Raw genomic sequence first — 22572 nt, 5'->3', positions numbered from 1 at the left:
CATTTGAACCACTAGATGGTAATCAAGTACAGTGGACCTGTGTGTGCCAAATTAGCTTGACAGAGAAGTTGCCTGTACGTATGTTGTTTTAAATGTATGCCATATATGCCATATAACCGTAGAGTGGTTGCATTTCTTTTGCAACGTAGTGAGCAACACTGTCTGTGAGCGCGCACTGTTTTGTTTTTATGTACATTGCTGACCAAACGCTTCAGTAAGCGTTGACTGTCGGGATGAAGGCTCCGCTATGCGAGGCACCTCCATCTGTAATTTCTCCCCCCCCATTTGAGAAAACTGTCCATGTCGGTCGTCGGTGTTCAGGTGCTCGCCTTGTTCATTCTGTTAAAAAATGAAATATTCCCACATCGGGGCTGTCGGCTGCGGCACTCGCCTCAGAAACCATCACTTGTGTTTCTTCATTCATGTTAGCGCATGCTGTCCCACGAAGCTAACTGCTCTGTAGCCACTCACTATTAGCCCCGCCTCCACAAAGAGGCTGAATGAGATGAAGGCTGACTCTCTCTGATCGTTCCACTATAGAACCAGCGCACACAGACACATGCAGAGTGAACCCTCTTGTCATCCAGCCTTTGTGGCACAGAAAGACCAGCAGATGAAACACACACGCGTACATGCACGTCAATTTAGGGCGTCATAATTATCGACCTGTTATTTTCTTATCATTCGATTAATCGATTATCGTGACAGGCCTACTTGTCGTGTACGGAATAATGGCTTCAGATTCAGAAAACTCACCATGTCACCATTAAAAAGGACCCTATCCTGTTCATTTCAGGGGCTTTTAAAATGATATTGGATCCAGTGGGGCACTATATAGTAAGTATCTTTTAAGAACATGGTCCATAAAGCTCAAGGTTCTGCACATGATAAAGCTGCATTCTTCTCCTCATTCTTCTCCTCTTGGCTCTCATATTCAACAGCCTCCTCCCTCGACCACGTCTACTCTGTTGTGATTAGTCACGGTCAAGGTACGGTCAACCTGTGCATTGTGGCAATAGGTCTTTAGCTCCACAGAAAAACGAAAGAGTCTTTTCATTGCCGCCTTGCTGTAGATACACAGTTCTTACATCTTACGATCTCACGATCTCATTGGGAATGCGCTGGGATGAAAATGGCTGGAGAGTGAAGACCATCACAAGTGAAAAACCCCAGGCATGATGGATTATGATTGAAGGGTGGATCATTGGCGATCAGACACCCTGCTCTTATGCATGCACACACTAACGTGCGCACACACTCTTAAACCACCATGAGGCCTCATTAAGTAGGTCTGCTCCCTCTCAGTCTCTGGCAATGTCACCTCTGCTGCAGGGACTTAGGGACTGACACATGCATAATTGGCCTGAACACACCAACAGTGTGCACTGGGAATGCCCGGCTCCTGATAAGTGGTGTGTGTATGTGTGCGTGTGTGCGTGTGTGCGTGTGTGCGCGTGCGTGGTGCTTTGACCCTGTTAATGCGGCACAGTTGGCAGGAGAGTGGCTGATGTCGCATTGGATCAATGGTCACTGGTGATGGTGATGGGGGAGAATTTCTCTTGGGACAAGGGGAGCGGTGCGGTGCTCCCCCCCACACATTCAACAGCCTTTGTTCTATCCATCATCCTGCATTTCAAACATACATCCGTCACTCACACTGTGGCCGTAAAACACCTTAAAATGGCATCTCTTTACAGAGTTTGTTTTTTTTACACTCGCCTGTCACAGCATAGCAGGCACGCCTAAAGAATACAGAAAGTTCTGCCTCAACACACATTTTGATTTGTGTTAAAGAATTCTTCTTGTGGGTGTAGTTTGCGTTGGTGTAGAGGCCTGCCTCATGCCGAGAAACAATCCATTCCGGACTCCCACAGCTAAATTTAGTGCTCTCTTTTATTTATTTATTTATTTGGTCAGATTTGGCACAATCTGGTCACCTGGCTCACATTCACATTAAAATGGAAGGGAAAGGTCGTTACAACTCCGCCCAGTTGACGGAATCCTAACTCGGCACGGTCAGAAGCACTTCAGCTTGCATAAAGACGGCACGCTTCCATTTGCAAGAAATATCCAACAACTAGCTTAACAACGGAGTGTAAACAAACAGAACAAGTGTGTTACTCACAGTGCCAACCAAAAAATAGGTGCACACATGCTGCATGAAATAAAACCAACCCCCGTAAGTCAATAACTTCATGTTCTCTTGTTGAAAAAGGTTTAGGTTTCTTATGACACAAACCAAAAAGCAATGCAAAACATTGGGTTTTAAGTTATGGTCAATTATGCAAATGAGGCCGCCGCCACCGCAGTCACAGATAAACTGCAGACACGAGTGGGAAACACTTAAGCTGAAATAACAACAGCTTGGCAACTTCATCTCCGACTGACACCCGGGACTTATCACCATGAACTGCAATCAATATGTTCTATGAGGCCTGTCACGATAACAAATTTTGCTGGATGATAATGGTCTTACAAATTATTGCTGATAATCGATATTATTGATGACGTTTTTTGAGACCATTTTTTCATTAATGACATGGCATAATAATGCAAGTACATCATATCAAAAGCAATAAACTTTAATTTCTCGAGAGTATTTCACATTCTAATTGGCATGTCAAGAGCTTTTATTGCAGACGCAATTGTAATAGCTCTATTAATGTAAGCTATTTTTATGACACTCTTATTTTATTACCACTATTAGACAGGATGTGCACCTTTCTTCTTTTGAAGGCAGGAAGTGTGAATTGTGATGTGTGTTAAAAGTGTGTTTTGACTACAGCTAAGTGAGATCCTCTTGAAGCCGTGGCTGTTGTCCCTATTTCAAAAACGCTGCGTTACATTAACAAGCACTAAAGTACAGCTCATACAGCCCGAGCCCGCCACTGTGAATGAACGTTCCGTGGGGAAATATATCCACACACCCTTCCCGTGTGAGCTCCCCGCACCATAGAGAGCAGTCCGGGTACAGCGAGGGGGAACTACCTCTGTTGCTACGGAGCCGAATATCCAACTGCCAGCGTGAAATCAACAGCGATGGAGACGAATATCCAACGTCCAACATGAAGCTAACTTCACCAATGTGCAGAGCGAACCCTCTTGTCGCCCAGGCTGTGCGGTAAAGAGAGAAAAACAAACACGCATGCGCACGTCAATTTATCGAGACATGCAAAATGACCGACTTCGTGTTTTTTATTTTTTTTATCGTTCAATTAATCAAAAGTAGGCCTATGTTCTACTATTTTTCTCATCGAAGTACATTAAGGTATGCCCCTTAACCACACTACATTTGCAAAAAGGGCATGCCTTCATTAAACTACTTATATCGTATCTAGACCAAGAAAAAAGTGTGCCACAGATTTGTTTATATATGAAACAGTTGCTGCCCATTTAAGCTTAACTGCCAATCAAACAGATGGTGGACTAGAGGGAAACATAAGGCCATTCACTTTGATCCCTGGAGTGCAGCCCATTTAAATGTTGTGTTTGAGATGTAGACCTTTAATTTTGGGCCTGATGGATTCCAGGCTCTTCGGGTTTACCCTGGCATGTCGGATATGGAGAGTGTTTACACAGTCTCCCTGCAACTCTCCTGGTGCTGAAATAAGTGCATTAAGATGGATGGATTTACTTAGTCTCTAACCTCAGGGTTTTGGGGAACAAACTCTAAATGACCTCTTTGTAGTGCTTGAGGCAACGCACAAGGAGGGGAATTGAAGCTGCACAGGCAATAAAGGAATACATGTGATCACCTTCAGACAGGAGTCGTTCACATTTAAAAGTTAGCTACAGCTGGTCCAGGCTCGTCCTTGAATCATCCCTACAGTACAACTCCATAGGCTATAGACTATATTACCCATGATGCACTGAGCTCTTGTTTTCCTTTTTTTCTTTTACATATAAATCTTCCCACTTGCATTGACTTAATCATTTTAGTGTGTTACGAACTTGTTTTCTCTCCCCTGTAGAATATTATTCTACTTCCAGAGTGGTAGCAAACTCTGCTCTGGATCATCATGATAACGGTTTTAAGGTATACACACGAGATGAAAAATCCCATTCCTGCGGGATGAGAGAAAGTAGAAGTACAGCGCAGCCACTGTGTGGAAATACGTCCTCTGTTATTCCTCGCTGGCGGAACTGGGCTTCGATGTGCTGAAACCACGAGCATCGGCGCGGCTACAGCACCGTCATTAGCTGCCAATTCCAGCCTCTCAAATCTAAATATTTCCTAAATCATCCATGAAAGCAGAGCTATTAGAAGACAAGGTAACTATTACAAGATTAGGGCTGCAACTGACAATGATTTCTTAGGCGATTACGCTGAAGCTTCTTGTTCTGGTTTATCGAGTAATCGGTTAGGCCCTAGACGGACCACATCACTATAAAGCAAACACAAACAGTGAATGGTTTGGTCCGCAACATATCCAAAAAGAGGCAAAAATGTCAATCACTGTTTGCCAAAGTCAAGGCTGATCTTGTTTGGCCTAAAACACAAAGATAATACGGTAGGCTTGCTTTTATGGGTGACATTTGACAGGCTGCAAACAGGATATTTACATTTTTAAATAAATAAATACAAATTAATCAAATCCCAAAATAGTCGCCAATGAATTGGATAATCAATGAATCATCCATTCATCAATTAACTGTTGCAGCTCGAGTAATGATACTGGATTCGCAGCAGAACGACATCACTGCTGCATAGCATTCTGCAGTGATACTATTGCACTGCGCACCTGCACCGTCTCTCTAACCGTGGTGAGTCAACTACTCCAGTCAGGTCCAGTTGGTCAGTTCGTTAGCATCATAAAGTGACAGGGCACCCCCCTGATGTGGTGGAGAAAGCGCTGATTATCTATCCAAAAGCTCTCCCTGATGCAATTCTGGTGGGTCTTTTTTCATTTCACTTTGCATCATGCTAAGCTGACCGCAAGGAAACACGCCTTGAGAAATATTTTGTTTTGAATCGGAGCAACATAAATAAAATTCAATTTATTATCCAGCAGCAGAGGAATGCATCATTGCAGCGGTTATGATTTTAAGGAGGGAGCAAGGGGCAGTGACCTCCCAGTGACCTCCAGACCCCAGGCAAAGCAAATAGATCGTTCTTGACTGCAGCCATCCCTCAGAAGGCCCAATAACCAAACAGTAGTGAGGTCATTTTTCCACTGCACATTAGGTCAAGTTCCACAAACAGCGCTGATTTCTTGACACACAAACCAACACAGACGCCAGAGGTCTGCGCGAGGTAAGCGAGGGCAGCGAATGGGGGGGCCCTAAGGCCGTAAAGCGACACTGGGCTATGAAAGGCCAAAGTTCTCACTTTCCAGTTAACTGAATGGCTTCCAGGGGCGGCAGGGTGATTGTTGCTCACTATATCACTTGAGATTACAGCAGGTGGCTGCCCAGGCATGAAGTGCGCACAGCTCCATCACCGGCCCGCTCTCTCTCTCATGAAACAGAGAGAATGAAGCGGTGAGAGAAACGCAAGCCTCCCACACATGTCACACGCTCTCGGGACACTTTGCAGGCTGCAGAGCCCTTCATGACAATCCAGGGAGCTCTTCAGCTCTGATATCTGCCACCTAAGTTCACCCCAGCTTTTCTCTTTCTGTTATTTTTTGCACAATACCATCAGCACTGAAAATGACACCTTCCACATCTCACTTACTATCCCTCCCTCCCCTGGTGACAGAGGCACTCGAGCCCAAACGCACTTCACCGACAAGCTGGCGGCATTGCTGTGCTGCTTCATTTTCACATTAACTCCAGTAAAGCGCGGTGAAACCAGTGTTCTGCAGGGGATGGGGGCGGTGCACTTGGGTGAGGCATTGACAGCCGTGCTAATGAGACCTTACAACTAGTGACTCTTACATCATCAATTTGGTTCCTTAGCAAAATGAAGCCTGAACGATTGAAACACGGAGAGAAAGTGAGGTGTTGGGAGTGTGACGAATTATCGATGTATCGAACTACAGTGGAACCTTAGTTAGTGTACGCCCCGGTTAGCACGTTTTTCAGTCAAAATTTTGCCTCGGTTCAGGTACATTTTCAGAATAGCGTACAATATTAATACACTGCGTGAGTCCAAGTGTATTCTTAATGACGTCCTTGCGAGGAGCCTATTAGCTTGCCAATACATTGCTCACTAACACAGTTACGCCACAAGTCTGCTTTTCTTTTGATCACCGCTGCAAAGTAACCCACAATGGAAAGAAAGTTTCAAGTGCCGGCGTTTTGATAAAGAAGGTGAGAAACACTATTGAACCCAACAAGTTTGCAGCAGGTTAGCAAACATCTAATAAGATTGGGCTTACAGCAAAAGAGTAAAAACATTAGAGCGCATTAGGAATAATAACTGGGGCCTGGACATTAATAGATGACAGATATGCTACACCGCTGGCCCCTGCTGCACACAAATAGTCATTATTAGATCAAAATGGCCTTTGCTTTTTTGGGAATTTTGCCCATCATCCACAATCTCTACAGCAGGGGTCACCAAGGTTTTTCCTTGTGAGAGCTACTTTTACAAAATGAAAATGGCCAAGAGCTACTCATTTTTGTAACATTTATTTTCAGAGCTTATTTTAAACCCAAACAAAGCGAATATGCTTGTTTTACCAGAACATGAACAAAATGCTGGTGTCCACATTTTCTATTTCACAATGCATTTCTTTCTACTGTTCTTTCATTATTAATGAATGAAAATCAGGCTTGCGGGCACCTCATGTGGTCGTGGGGGGCTACCTGGTGCCCGTGGGCACCATGTTGGTGACCCCTGCTCTACAGTATGTGAGACAAGAAAAGACTTTTTCCGTGAGTTCTCAAAAGCCTGGCAGTTTTAGGCTAACAATGCAGCTAATTGGGGTTCACCTATTCCGCATATAAAACCCCTCCAACAACGTTTCATATACAAGCTGGAACCATGTAGCAACAAGCACATTCATGATAACATGTAACTTCCGGAACTTCTTTCCTGTGCGCATTGATTTCACAGAGCGCACAGCAACCAACGCTACTACCGTCAGTGACGATAGCATGCAGAGCGCTGTGTTTGCTATGGCAGACACAGAGAGCTGCCACCGCAGACTACTTAGGGACAAATGAGAATCCAGAACCTTGTGTTTTTGAGCCTGAATATACGGAGGATGAGCTAAACGTTTTGTAAGCCGAGCGGGCAAGAAGAGGGGGTGAAACATCAAAGCAGATGGGGTCCAAGAGAGTCAGGACCGGCATGACTTGGTGGTGTAAATGTGAAGCATGCCAAGTGAGTGGCGCACAGCGTTACCACAATAGAAAGGCTTTGTGTACATGGTGAGGAGGACACTGCTCCAAGAGACTGCATCACAATGAATGGAGAATTGTTAGCGCTAACAAACCCTGCAGTGATAGAACCTTTTTTCCACCTCCCCAAAATAGACGCCCCAAGCCAGCTGGACCAGACAGACTGTCCTTCGAGTAAATCACCATGATATTGATTCTGGTACATGGAGCACATAGTGCTTGGTATCACAGCTACACACACAGTCCATCTAGCCGTGTCACTGCACCAGAAAGGTAGTTCCTCGATGTTAGCTCCCACAATAACAATGTCGCTATAGCCTGATTAATATGCAGCTCACTGCATGTAAATGGAGCGCTGTTAGCGCTTTTTTAGAGGTGGAATAGGTGAATCGCAATTACGTGCACTGGTTAGTGAAACACTGCCAGCACAGGGCGGCTACCTAGAATGCACAGCAAAGGGAAAGATGTTCTCATCTCACATAAGGATTGTGGATGATGGGCAGAATTCCAAAAAAGGTGCAGTTTTCCTTTAAGGCTTTAATATGTCTCTTGTTTTCTTCAAAATGGACATAAACTTATTTGAATAGTGTCTGAAATGATCTTTTTACTAACCTCTAGATGTCCTGTCCAACTATCTCCACCGATCGCTACATCATATTTACACAGTTTTGGATAATACTTTCAAAAAAATTGACGGCATTTTGTTACCACAGGGCCGCACGGTGGCCAAGCGGTTAGCATGTTGGCCACACCGTCTCCAGAGCTGCAAGACCTGGGTTCGAATCTTCGTTGGACATCTCTGTGTGGAGTTTGCATGTTCTCCCCGTGCGTCTCCGGGACTCTAAACTGTCCAAAGGCATGAATGCGAGTCTGAATGGTTGTTTGTCTAGATAAGCCCTGTGATTGGCTGGCGACTAGTGCAGGGTGTACCCCGCCTCTTGCCCAAAGTCAGCTGGGATAGGCTTCAGCATACCCCCGCGACACTAATGGGGATTAAGCCACATAGAAAATGAATGAATGCTAATGCAGCGCTTGTACTGGAGGTGTCCCTCATATTGTGACTATACCGTGAGGCATGAGCTTTCCTGTCATATACTGGAAGATACGTATTTTAGACAGCGCTAAGGTCATATTTGTCTCAATCCACTAATATTAGCTACATGTATTTGACAGAATCATTTATTAAAAAGCTATTGTTTTTAGCCACATGGCTTGTTGCAGTGGTCTTGCACAATGTCTGAACCCTAAAGCACTAACACTGTGTGCAACCAAAATACACACACACACACACACACACACACACACACACACACACACACACACACACACACACACACACAGTATCAAACAAACGTAGACTACTTGCACCTGCCAAACACACACAGCATCTCACAAATGAGGCTCAAACTAGCATTTTTCCAACTGGATGTGTTGTTTGTCCTGTGATTTAGATCCTTTGGAGTGCTGGTAATCCCCCCCAACAAAAACCCTCCCAACCTTTTAATCCCAACACCATAAAAATACCAACGCTCCCTCTTCTCTTTGCACCTGGATTCTTTTACTCGCCCATTGCGAGAGGCGCTGACATATGGCGGAGGAGGAGGAAGGGCTGGTGATGATAAAAAGGGGATGTTAAAATGGAAATAGGGGCCAGGGGAGTGAGAAGACGACTGCACTGCAGAAAATAAGCGTTTTTTTTTTGCGTACTGTTTCCCCTGGTCAGGTCCTTTCATAGAAGGGGTGGCCCTCTGTTGATTTAAGCAGCACAAAGGAGGTCCTAATCCTTTCAAGGGAACCAAATCAGCACACTCAAAAGGAAGCCTCCCTGTCAAGGCCATTGAGACAACCCCCCCCCCATGGATGCCACAAATCAAGCCCTGAAGGGAATCAAAGGCCACAATGTGGGAAATGTGTCCGCGCTGAGAAAAAGTGAAGAGAAATGAGCTCAACGATACCAGCAATCGGCCCAGTTTCTATCACAGCCGTGAAGGGGTCATAACCCTCATATTGAAGGGCTCTGCCCCGGTAACTCCCACCCATTACACAGGAATGTCCATTCACGCGGGGTACCTCCATCACCAAACAAAAACGAGTCTGCATTTAACAACTAATCAGTGACTCCGTAACGAGGTCACATGTGGTCATAAACAGATCTTCCTCCTCTGACTGCAGCGCAGCAAGCCTGCCAAAATACAACATCGCTTCAAAAACAAGCATACGTGATCGCATTTACGTACGGCTTCCGTCTGACGTCATTTCAACAGAGCAGCATGCCTGCGCAAACAGCTGCTTTGTTGCATACACCCATGCAACAAGTCACTACGCCGGGACAATAACCACCACGCAAAAACAGCAAAACACCCGTTTCCTCCTTACATGCGCGTTGCAAACATTAAATAAAATGTGTCTGTACCTTTAAGTGCAGCTGTGCTGAAAAATTTCTCTGAGCTGGCATCAGAAACCTATAAAAAAAGCAGAACAATTATTACATTATTTTACTGTATATATATTTAACAGATACAGGTTGTACAATTCATTTACACACGTAAACTCGATCAATTAATTACACTGCAATATTTGAGACCCAGCGGGATTGCTGTGGTTTAATGTATTTTCAACTTGTGCCTGATTGTTTTTTTTTTACATGAGTTGATATTTCATTATTGATACAACACTATTTTAATGCATGATATTATTATACAGACAACATCAACACAACGTCAACACGTCAGCTTCAAACCGCACTTCCGTTTTTGCCCATGTGGGGGCACTGTTGCTCCGTGACACCACAACGAAAAGCCAAGACGGCGATGGACCGACGGCATCTTTAATAAGACTCCCAAATAAAACATGCGTGGATCGGATTTAATACCAAAACCGGATAATAAAAGAAAGCACAATTTAAACGCTAACTGGTAGACTTGATGTTCTTCAGCTGCTACATTTTGATATAAAAGAAAAAAATATTCTTAGTTAAAGCGACTGCTGGATGTGAACCAAGCAGGACAACACCCGATTAAAAGCTGCACATGTGCACAACAATGCAATATTTCTCGAAAACATAAATATTTCTGACAATTGCCTTTCTACATTAATTCACCAGCACATGCGACAAAATGCCAGTTACGTCGCCAGTGGCGAATTCCTTATTATCGGGAAGGCTCATCTTACTACGCTCGTTCTGAATGATTTTTCTAAAAATAATTAAAACAATGCCATTGTACATTCTACCTGCTACAGCGATGTTCCCCATTTAAACTCAAATTAGTGTACAAGCTTGGATAATAAGTACCCATCCTACCTTGAATGTATCGTTTCATTCCGCTTTTTAAACTGTATAATCCACAAACCCGGCGGCGAAGTCTACTCCGTTTGCATGAAGGACCGCCATGCGGAGACAGAAAGGTGATGAAGAAGGAGAAAGAAAGCCCCCCAAAAAGCCGTTCAGCTACAGAGCCTTTTGGACAAAGGGAACCATGTGCCTCGGCGCTTCTTTCTATAGAACACGACAAGATCCCTTTGGCTGACCAATGCGTTGTTTCCGCCACCTATATTCTCCAGAATATCCAAAAGAGGTACGGGATCCGGTGTGTTTGCGCCAGAGAAGCAATCCAACACAGCGCCCAAGGCAAAAGCAGCTCAAACAATCAACTCTAATTCGCAAAGCCAGTGTTTTTCTTGTGGATTCCTCTCCCCATCTTTCCAAGGCAACCAGACAAACTCTCATTCATCCGGCGACTGATTGCCGGAGAGCCGCTGATGCCTTCACGGTCGGTCGGGTCCACCCACTTCCTGATCTAGAGGAGCTTCATTGCACGGTGACACATCACGTCTTTACATTTTGCGTAAAATGGCGGGCAAAAAAAAGAGACACAGGAGCCCAACCAGACTGCGAGGCAGTGAGTGGAGCAGGGAAAGGGAAGAAGGGGAGGGGAAAGCTGAGGCAGAAAGATATGCTTTCTTCCACTGTGGACTGTGAGATGATGTCAGACACTAATGAATTCCCCAGTATGGTGCCGCTACCACGAGGGGAAGAAAAACAAAACGCTTCTTCATGAAAAGCCACCTCTCTGCAGCCATGTCTTGCACTTGGTTCATCCTACACTGCAGGCCTGAAGGGAGGTCGAAGTACTTTGAGGTCACTTCGCCTTCAATGTGAGCTTTGAGCGCTCTCCTTGCCCACCCCGAAAAGGCTTATTCTATCACCTCACAAGCTGCTACTTGACTCAACTACGGTCTATAATTATGTGACAACTTTATAGAACCCAAGAGGATTTTTTTAAAAATCAGAGTTTATTTGCTCAGGGTCAAGTGCAGAGCAGAATCATGCTGGGGGAGGCAGAGCTCACCAGTTTGCTCGACAGCCAGGGTGGGCAAAGTACCCTAACTACCCTACCCTAATGACCTTAAGCATGTAAGGCGGTAATGCGACTTACAACACGACTGTGATAAGCTGGAGTCGCAAAAGACAAAGTCAACTAATGTCCTTTTTCTTATTGTCTGATTGTTCTTTTTTTAATTCCTGATGATGTTTGCCTCGTCACTTGTTGCTAGGCAGAGATTATTCATAACCGCCCCATCGGTTATGGTCAATGACAAAATAAGCGCAAGGGCAAAAAAGTTTGCCAGAGCCCGAGGCCGAAAGCAATCTGTGATTTCATCATGGAAATGATGGCGCTGGATGACCAGCCTTTACCCTCGTTGAAGATACAAGTATCGGCTTTTGTTGGCTAGTGACCCACTTGGGAACCTGATTTGTACATCTGAGCTATTTGACTTCATGTTTTCTTAACAGTAGTGATGTCTCATATTGGGAAAGGACAAATCTACAGGAAGTTCGTTAAATACAAATTTGTTTGCGTCATTCTTTTCTCAGCTTGAAAAACGTACGCAAAGATTTTGCCTCAGTTTGCATACATTTCTTGGTTAGCTTACAATTTGCCGTATTGTCGTGTTATTAATGCACTGCACGAGTCCAACTGTGTTCTTTATGTATTTTTATCACAAAAGGTCCCTGTTAGCAGCCTGTTAGCATGCTGTTAGCGCGCTCTGAACTGGAAACTGGAAGCGGAAGTCATTGACCCCAACTATAACGTCACCAGGTTTGAGTTGGACCTTCTGGAACTGATTATTGATGCTAACCGAAGTTCCACTGTACTTTTTTCAAATGAATTTGCCCAAAACTGGTAATGACACATTTCCTTGCTTCCGAAGCCCCCAAAAAACACTGAAACGCATCAGGATCTTAATATTGCAAAAGCTTGAACCAACAGCTTGTCTAGAAACTGCCGGGAGGTCAGTGAATGCACAATAGAATCACTAAGTCTTTCTCTGCCGGTTTAACGGCAGAAACCACAGAGCATAAAACTGAATTTGCCCATAACTGGGATCCTGATCCTCTGGAACAGCGACTGCAGGTCCACTGGTTGGAACTAGCCTAACAAACATGAAGTCATGGGGGATGTTCTCCACACGGCCCTAATAGTCCAAACCCTACACAATGGAGGCAACATATTGCTCCAAAATTGCAGCCAGCTGCTTGGGTCTGGTTGGATGGATACATGGGCTCTCACACGCATGCTTGTGGACAAACTGATGACATACAGAACAAGGAATGTGAAGGACCATCCAGGCTTGGCCTAAGGTGGCTGGTTAAAGTCCAGTCACTTCGTTCAGCGTTTTAAGAAAGAACTATCTGCATGACCATTCCGTACATCTTCTTTCATAGATGTAATCATGATGCAACCACCAAATGATGAAATCATTCTGCGTACGTTTGTAAATCACCGTAAATACTCTCAGTCATAAATCATCTGTTGCAACACAATAGATCCCTGTGAAGAAGTGAGTAATTGATGCCCATAAAAATGTATATTTGTGACAAACACCTACCTGCACACAATGTTTAGGTATTCATCGCTAATGAATGATAACGTAAGATGACATCAGAGTCACTGCGGAGCCTTTAGCCTGGTCGTCAGGTTAGCACTTGAAGCTAGCAGGCCAGAGAGGGCGTTTCTCCAAGCTGTGTCGACATCATCCACACTGCTTGCCTGTTGGACTTCCAGTAACGACAACTTGTGTATACCTCACTGCAAGGTTTGAGACCCAATTGACTGTCAAAACTAGCAACAAAGACACTAACATGTAAAAATGCTGTATATTTGACTTGTATTATCACGTATTTATACGTTTTTACCGACTTGTGGTATAATATAACAGGCTGACAGGCCTACTACAGGCTATAATCGGCTGTTTTCAGAGAAAAACAACATTTCTTCATTAATTTTTTGACCAAACATCTGCAAATTTGCAGGGCCATGAATGCTGAATCACAAATGAGTGGGGATCCAATGTAGTTGCCTGCACAAGTATACAAAGATTGCATTATTGTATTTTTTTTAAATGTATTTCCTGTGCTTAGAGCGGCAATACAGGAACTTATCCTACTTAAGCACATGGCACAACTGGTTTCCAAGTATGTATTTACATTACTGTAACAGCCAGAAAAATCCACCAGTCCTTTCCAGGGGCTTTTGCCGCACCAACAGCTGCTATGAATGAGCTGCTGTTCCTTATTTGCAACACTTGTACCATTTTAGTGCAGCCACAAGTCTGTGATTACAGCCACACTGCCAAACAATCTGCGTCCAGATTCCGCACTCTACATTATTTTTAATCCCAATAAAATGTTGACAGAGATCCGTACGCACGTTACGAATAGTGTTTCATTTCAAAACAACATCTGATGAATAGAGCGAGGTACTAAGATCAAACACAAGTCGGGATGGATGCAACATCTCAGTAATTAATGGCTGTGTAAGTTCTGTCATCAGCTCCTGACTGACAGTTTGTCATTTCTTATTCCTTTTTTGGATGTTGGTCTCCACTGAAAAACACAGCAACCATTTATCTTCCCTTTCCAAACAACTGAGCTTTAATTCTACAGGAACTCTCTCCTAGATTACAATCACAGGGGAGCGGCTTTATGAGCTTTTCTGCCATGACATCAAATTTCCTTTGAAATATGACTGATAACTGAAAGATGAGTGCAAGCAATCTAATATGTTAAAAGCCCCGTATTACATTCATCTGACGACTCCAGATTGGATGTGAATTTGTGAACTTTTTCACTGCAGGCTCCTTTCACACAGCCGTCAAAACGTGTCCGTGTCGCAACAGAACCTTTATTGTGCGAGCGATGACCCGTTTGTGACCGAGCATTGGACAGTAGCTTTAAATGGTTACGTTATCAGATTGTAAAAAAAACCAACAACTTTTTTATTAGATTACAAATAGCATGTAGACGTAGTTATACGGTTTTAAAAACCCGGACGCATTTATAAATTTTTTTGGGCGAGAGGCAGAAAGAGGTGATGACGCGACTCTCCACTCATGGATGTCACTTCAGAGCAATTTTAAGCCATAAAAACGGCCACAAGGTGGCAGAAGTGCATTTGATTAGAGCTCGGTGGAGACCATGTTGTTTCGTGGTTGAATACGGCCTAATGTTAGTTTAAAAAAAAAGGTTATTTATGCAAATTGTACATATTCTTGGCCTTAATTAAGTATTTTCAAGAATAACAATGGCTAAGCTAGGTATGAACTAAGCTAGGTGTCGCCAGAAGGCGAGACGTGATCAGGCAATTATTGTATGTAGGTTTAAATGATCTCACACAATAATAACAACATAGTACTCAATAATAATAATAATAATAATAATAATAATAATAATAACACGGGCTACTAAAGCGCAACTCGGAATCTCCGGCGTCACTTCCTGTCCGTCTGGCACTAAGGTCATCCAAGGAACATGAGCAGGAGTTTTATTTATGTCTTAAATGGCTTATTTACGCTTATTGTGAACACTATATTGGGTAATACGAGTGTAAAGCCATTTAAAGCTGCCATTACAATACAATACACTGATGAATAGCCACACTCAGGAAGTACGCTGCCATGCTAACGTGTGAGTCTGCTATCTTATTTATGCCTAATATGTCTTATTTTCTCTGATTATATCTTCTATACTGGGTAATACAAATGTAAAGGTGAATATATGGGTGTTATGTCATGCTTGGGGGATCAAACTATGTTAAAAACCGTACAGTAATCCCTCGCAACATCACAGTTTTATTATCACTCCCTCACTATATCACGGTTGTTCAGGAATTAATAATCATCAATAATGAATGAATGATCACTGTTTCGTGGTTGACTATGGCCTGTTATTAGTAAAAATATGCATATTCAAGTAAATTTGATGTATTTTTGGCCTACATAAAGTATTTCAAGCATAAAAATTGGAAAATACAAGACCTGAGTAAAGTACTCGCTATGTGTTCCACAGTGTTTACCTGCGCGGATGAAGATGCTATGACTGCACCATCGCGACGCAAGACTTCATCCGCTGTGGAGCGCATGCACAACAATGGAGAGGCGACAGCGCGCAGGGATACGACGGGAGAGAAAGTAACGGCGAGCGACTGCGAGGTCTGATTTTTTCAAGGAGGCATTTTTGTGATGCAAATGTATTACTCTTTTGTACGCATTTTGTTTTGAGAAGCCAAACTCTTTACTTAAGTGGCCCCACCAACTAACCGGAACTCCGTTCCTCATCACCGAAATCCGACCAGAACTCGGCTCACGGGACGAAGTGGGGGGGTTAGCCACCGTTGATGTACTACACTGATGAGAGGATGTCATACGACTTCATGTCAATAAATCCCAAATATCCCTTTAAGAGACGCTTGCGGCAGCCTCTTTTTAGGTTTCTGTCCTCGATGTGATGAGGAAATGTGCAAATTCAGTGATTTTTTTCTGACGAAAATGTTAAAAATGATTGTGATCATACGGAAAATAGATTTATAATACAGCTGGATGGTCACTGACTACAGTATTAGCAAATGAATGCTGTTCAAGTAAATAAAACCATTGTATTCACACAGAAACCCTCACACTTGGAATTACTCCTCCTGGTCCACGCTTGCAATGGTTTCCTATTAATGATAAATGTCTTATTATTTTGTAAATGCATTTTTTTTACAGTCATTTCATCGGACCTTATCTCACAAAGCCTGTGGTGGGTTGTCAACGACAACTGGCTCTAATCTCCACCTCCTCACAACAAACAGCACTGACAGGCTCTTTCCACCCGATTCCTCAGACACACAGCCAGACATAAATTAATCTGTCATTCACTGCTATTATTAATGTGAGGAGGACACATGGCTGTGCAAGCAAACACACACTCGTACACAAAGAGACAAGTACATCCAGCATTCGCAACCAAACTGGGACACCAAATATGCCAAAAGTGGATAAAAAAAAGCCTCAGGAAAAGCTGACACTTGTGTATTCAACTGCCTCAATCAAATATTCTAAGATGAAGATGTTAAAATCTGTTGTGTGCGGCCAACCAGACTTGTGTGTTAGTATTAAACATTTAAATAAAGACGGAATGCACGAGTCTTCTATGCATGACCTGCATGTGCAGTATTTTTGCACAGCATGTGATTGGGGAAAGTAAAGAAGTTCGGTTGACTCCAGTGACATGCGGTCATGTCAAGATGAAAAAAAAACCCCAAAAACGAATAATAATTATAACATATATACTATAATATAATAATAATATTGAATTGTCGTCCTTCTATAGAGAGAAAAAGCTAGTTTTTTTTTTTTTTACAGCAGCAGCACCAGCTGGAAAGCAGCAAGCCAAATGCATCTAAGATATTTTTATGCTCTGCTGATTGAATGGATGAATTTGACTGTTCAGATGGAGGATTATATAACCAAGCTCACCAGAAGGTGATCAGACTTTTACAACAACATGGAGAAGGATGGGGCACATGTACTACATAAACAAATAAAAAGTAAGACCACAAATACATTGGATGGAGAAGTATTTGAAAACAACATTTTTAACAAAAGTGAAGTATTTTTTTCTGTTTCTTGTTATCCTCTTAATGAGCTACCTGTATTAGTCCATGAACATCCCCGCACATCACTGGCTGACTCATGATTGAATGTGTATGGAATTCAATGGCCGTACCTCTGAAAGCAAACCTTTTGTGAAAAAAGACAGGAGACTCACAACACATGAGCCAGGGAAGCAAGGGTAAAGTATTTCTTCCGCTTGTTAAAAGCCTGTTATCTGCTCATCTGCACTTGGTCCCTGAAAGCAGACCAGGGATGTGGGAGTTCAAGATAAACAGCCTGATCAATGCCCGACATTATCTACATCTGGTAGGCAATAATCAGATCCAGTTGACATTGTGGGCGCAGAAAGGGCTCGGCTGTCAGCAAAAACAAACCTACTTCACTGACCATCAGTGTAATGTCACTGCCAGGGGACTCGCTTTAGAAAACCAATGCAGACAAGAAAATTGGTTTAACCTTCCCTGCTTCCTCAAATGCTTTTGCGCCACACTATCACGCTGCACTGCCTCGCCGCAAGAGAAATAGGAGAGCCTTTCCTCTGAGTTCCAGACGTTGCGGAACGTGGGCCAGGATGTCGTGGATAATTTAAGACCAGTCAATCACTCGCTCCTCTGTCAACTCACCTTCAAACACACACATGCAAATTAGACAGGGGTTTTGCCTCATGTTCCTGTCACGACAAATGCAAGGTGGTTTAATACAGCACGTATAACCACCTGTCAGCTCCCTCTTTGATGCAGAAGATCCCGTAATGAAGCCGCCTCTGCTTTTTACACCGAATCCCGTGAAAGCGTTCATTATATTGCCACAACAATCAGATCATTAGATGTGTGATGTATTCAGCGCCAGCATCTGATATATTTAAAATACGTACAAAATACCTTTCAACCCAATGAGGAGGGAGAAGCCACACCACCGTCTCACCCCCTGGCTTTGTCACTACAATATCAAGAAGCATACACTGCCCCCCCAGCATTCATGGACCCACAGATTTGCATATTTTTGCTCAAAATACATATATATATATATATATTTTTTTTCTTGGAAAATAGGCATTTTTTTCCGCAAAAACATCTGATTCACTCTGTTGGAGATAATTAATAAACATGTGCCAACGCAGGTAACATGTACAGCATACATGTACCACTGCTCAAGAAAATCCCACAAGTTTGACATGTTCATGTCTTTCAGCTTCACTGATAATGTTTTTTTTGGCAAGCGTTGAGATTCCGCACTTTGTTTGGCGGTCCTTGACCGCACCGCAAAAGTGAAACTTCTATCTAAGAACCCGCCTCAAAACTTGCAGGGAGGTGAACACAAGTTAAATGATCAGAAATCGTTACTGGAATTACAACAATAATAAGAAATATCGATTATGCAGACGCGGCCTGGAGGACCGCCTTCTCCGACAGCTACGCGGGACGACCCAGGTCGGCCGGCAACCTGAAGTCAGGTTTGAGTTTTGGCCCCCTGTGCGACAGTGTTTCACATCCACGTCTACTTAGTCAATATTCCTCTCCTTAGAGGTTGCATAGCGCCAACTATGGTAGTGGAGGTAAATGCACCCAAACCAATACTGAAGCCCTCTCCTGGGCACATACGCTGTGCTAGGATAATAGAAGCGGTCCAATTCAGTGCTGTCAATGATTTAACTGCGTATTTGAACAGTCTCCCTGCGTCACAGACCTAATCATTCTTGTCAGAGGAATTCATCAGTGTAACCTCATCTCGTTTTAGCTCCATTTCAACCACAACAAACATGGATTATAAACCTGGCCCCACGTTCCCCCCTGAAGCATCAAATTGGAGCCTTATCCAGACAGAAACATTGCACAGTGCTCAACAAACCCCAGATACTTTAATTTTCACCCCTAATCTGCATGTCTTAATATTTGCGGCGGGCTGGGAGACATCAAACCAGCAAAGAACCGTAGCGCTGGAAGCCCTAACCCCCCACCTCCACCCCATGAGAGCAAAGAGAGCGAGGAGACAAGGGGAGGCGGGGACATAAAGGAGCAGCAACCAGAGGGGAAGAGAGCGGAGAAGAAAACAACACAGGAGGAGATGAAAAAGAGGGAGACCCGACATACAGGGAAGCAATGAGAGGGGTGGCGGGGAAGAGAAAACCTGCTGTGTCTTTTAAAAAAGAAGGGCTACAGGAAAGCATTGAGGAAATCACCACTGAGACCTTCTGTAATAACTTGTCTGACCCCCTCCCTCCTCGAGCAACACCCAGCGGGAAAAGTATGGGCGAAGGGATTAGAGAGACAGCCGCTGTCATCCCACTGCACCCAACCCTAACACTCCACTCGCACATGCCTCTCTCAGGCTCTCATTGCACTCCACAGCTCCAGAGTGGGGCCTCAGATAGTCCCTCGAGGTTGACACAAGATGGGCGGCGGACATCAAAAGCCAGCAGGGGACAGGCAGCAGGGAGGTCTCTGCCCGCCCTCCCCCAACCTCCCCTCTGTCTGTACGCCCTCCCTACATCACACCGAAGAACCCCACTGGTCTTTGAAGGGTTTCTGATCGTGTAGTGTGCCAAACGTTGTTGTGTTCTGCCAAAAGTAGACTTTCTGGGAGAACTGGCAGAGAGGCAGGCCCGCTCCAGGATTTCACGATGTCGCGACCGCCCCGATTCTTGCAAATTAAGCACGACCTTTCAACTTTATCCAACCCATGCACATTTTGGCCAATCACTGTCATTTTCACCACTCGGGTTTGTCCCTGAGCAGCGCTCAAACATGGACGCCGACTAGATAACCAATCAAATTTGTCCCTGCATCACACACACACGTCATCACTTCCTTGTTCGCTTCCACAGAGATGTGGACGTGTGATGATAATCTCTGATCTTCTCATTTGAGGAGATAGAGAAGGCAAATGTAAACAGAAACCAACCTGATGAGCTGCACTTTTGCCTTTAAAGTTAAGAGGATGTATCTTGCAGCAGCTCTGTTGTCTCTTTTCTGTGACAGCATTTAATGGTTGTTGCCTGAGAAGCGCGTGGGAGCGCGTGTGTGTGATGGAAGATCATGTGACAAGCGTGTTTATAACACATCAAAGCTGCGCCAATGTCTTCCCTGGCCTCGCTTCCCCTCTTGCGGCTCATCCCCCACTGAGTGCAACACGAGGACACAGTGGAAGACAGTGGAAGACAAATTTTGTCATTTGTATGATAGTGATTATAATCCCTCAAGAGAAATTCAGTTTACACATACAGGGGATCCTGCATGGTTGCAATTTTATTTTAAAGCAAATTCTGAGATTCATTTTTTATTTAATTTTATTTTCTGCAAGAAACACAGCTCAATCACAATAAATCGTCAATCATTTATAGATATGTGATAATGCAGGTAAAATGTACAGCATACATGTACCACTGCTAGCAAGTCCACATTTTCCCATTCATACACCAGTGCTGCCCCCGTTGGTGCATGAATGTGCATGAATGTTTGGTGGTGGTCGGTGAGGCCGTAGGTGCAAATTGGCAGCCACGTTTCCGTCAGACTACCCCAGGGCAGCTGTGGCTACACATGTAGATTACCACCACCAGTGTGTGACTGAGGAATGAATGAATAATGGGTTCACTTCATTGTGAAGCACTTTGGGTGGCTAGAAAAGTGCTATAAAATCTAATCCATTATTATTATAATTTTTTTTTACATGTTTGTCTTTACGCTTCACTGACAATATTTTTTTGTCAAACGTTGAGATGTCACACTTTGTTTAGCGGTCCTTGAACGCACCATAGTGTGTGAGACGCAAAGGTTTGTTTGGCTACGCGAGCACTTGCTTCGACAGTCAATCAGGCCTCAAAACCTGCAGCAATCATTCGTAGTGAGTATCTATACTGTACATTTTATACCATCCATTTTCTATTAGGGTCGCGGGGGTATGCTGGAGCCTATCCCAGCTGACTCTGGGCGAGAGCCAATTGCAGAGCACATATTGGCTGTAGCCTGCTAATCGCAGGTACAGACAAACAACCATTCACGCTCACATTCATACCGATGGGCAATTTGGAGTCACCAAACCGGAGTCAACCGGGAGAACGTGCAAACTCCACACAAGCGCAGTTTCCCGATCTCCTGACTGTGTGTGGCCAACATGCTAACCACTCGGCCACTGTGCTGCAAGGTTAGGCCTTCTAAAAACTACTACTACTGATAATAATACTGTTCAAAGTAACGTCTTTTTGAGTTGCTGCTGACATTTAAAAATTCTGTAGCGCACATCGCTACAAAATCTTCAACAAACTGTAATGGCCACCGTGCCACCCTTAAATGTGTTATCTAGGGCTTAAACCTGGATTGTGTCCTGAGTGAACAATGGCAATTGAAGAGAGAAGCGGGGAGCGGGGGGTTCTGAAGCTGAATGTAATCTAATAAGTCTGACTTAACTTCCCTTTTATTGCAAATGTTGATCCACAATCAACATCAACTTAGGAAGCGCTCCTGAGCTGATGCCAGGGGTGTTCGATGCCTTGCTCAAGGGGACCTGAGCAGCCATCCAGACAGACTAGCGTCTCGCCAACACTAGTTCTTGCAGACTGACCCACATAAGGAGCTGGTTGTGGCCCAGAGACTGGGGTCATGGCTGGACTACATGGGGTCTGTCTGTTGACACGAGAGAGGCCTCCTCTGCTTTGAAGCCCTGCGTATTTAAATATTTCATGACTGCTTCACTCCAGACCCTTTTATCTGATTTGCACTCTGGCTTGTGGCTGCATTTCATTAATAGCACAGCAAGAAGAGTTAGTGTCTATCAAGCGTTCCCATCAGCCAGGCACATCCGAGGGAGCACACGCCCATACCCAGGCCCTGTTGGCACTCGGCATATCAGAGTGACGATCTCATTAAAAGCTCGTAACGTTGACAACAATTACTGATAAGCCTGAGCGTGTCAAAGCACAACATGATGTTTAGAATGATTAGCATGCAGTGTTATCAGCAGGGATGGTAATCAACGCTTATGCTTGGTGTTTCCAAAGATCACAGGGCTCTTTATCTGTCACGATCGATAAGAGGCCGGCTGAAGACAAACCTGAGCAGAGCTGTCATGATCTGGCAGCAGCTCATGCAACTATCTTCAGCAAAGCTTTGATTACAGACTTAGCAATCCCATCAAATGCATTTGCTCAAGCTAGACTTTTAGGATCCCACTATGGACACACACCAGTGTTTCCGTTACGTTCATTTCTATGTGGGGGGGGGGCCCGCCACTAATAAATTTGAGCTGTCACGAATGGTTTTGTCCGGTCCTGCTGGCTTCATCGAGCCATGACCTTCAACTCCCACTGGATCGGTTCACAGCCAAGTGGGAAGCGGCTGGGATGGGAAT

General features: G+C 44.1%; 1 protein-coding gene across 15 annotated transcripts in view; it reads right to left on the bottom strand.

The window, feature by feature from the left end:
- auts2a (activator of transcription and developmental regulator AUTS2 a) overlaps positions 1-22572 on the bottom strand; it is a 288099-nt gene that overhangs the window by 34601 nt on the left and 230926 nt on the right. For all 15 annotated transcript variants that reach the window (XM_054755144.1, XM_054755142.1, XM_054755140.1 and 12 more), the window contains one exon: positions 9704-9752. In XM_054755144.1, the coding sequence (XP_054611119.1) occupies positions 9704-9752 (49 nt within the window). The remainder of the gene's footprint in view (positions 1-9703; positions 9753-22572) is intronic.

This window comes from Dunckerocampus dactyliophorus, chromosome 16 (assembly GCF_027744805.1).
Source record: "Dunckerocampus dactyliophorus isolate RoL2022-P2 chromosome 16, RoL_Ddac_1.1, whole genome shotgun sequence".
NCBI classification, from domain to species: domain Eukaryota; kingdom Metazoa; phylum Chordata; class Actinopteri; order Syngnathiformes; family Syngnathidae; genus Dunckerocampus; species Dunckerocampus dactyliophorus.
This window is presented reverse-complemented; position numbering and strand designations above follow the sequence as displayed.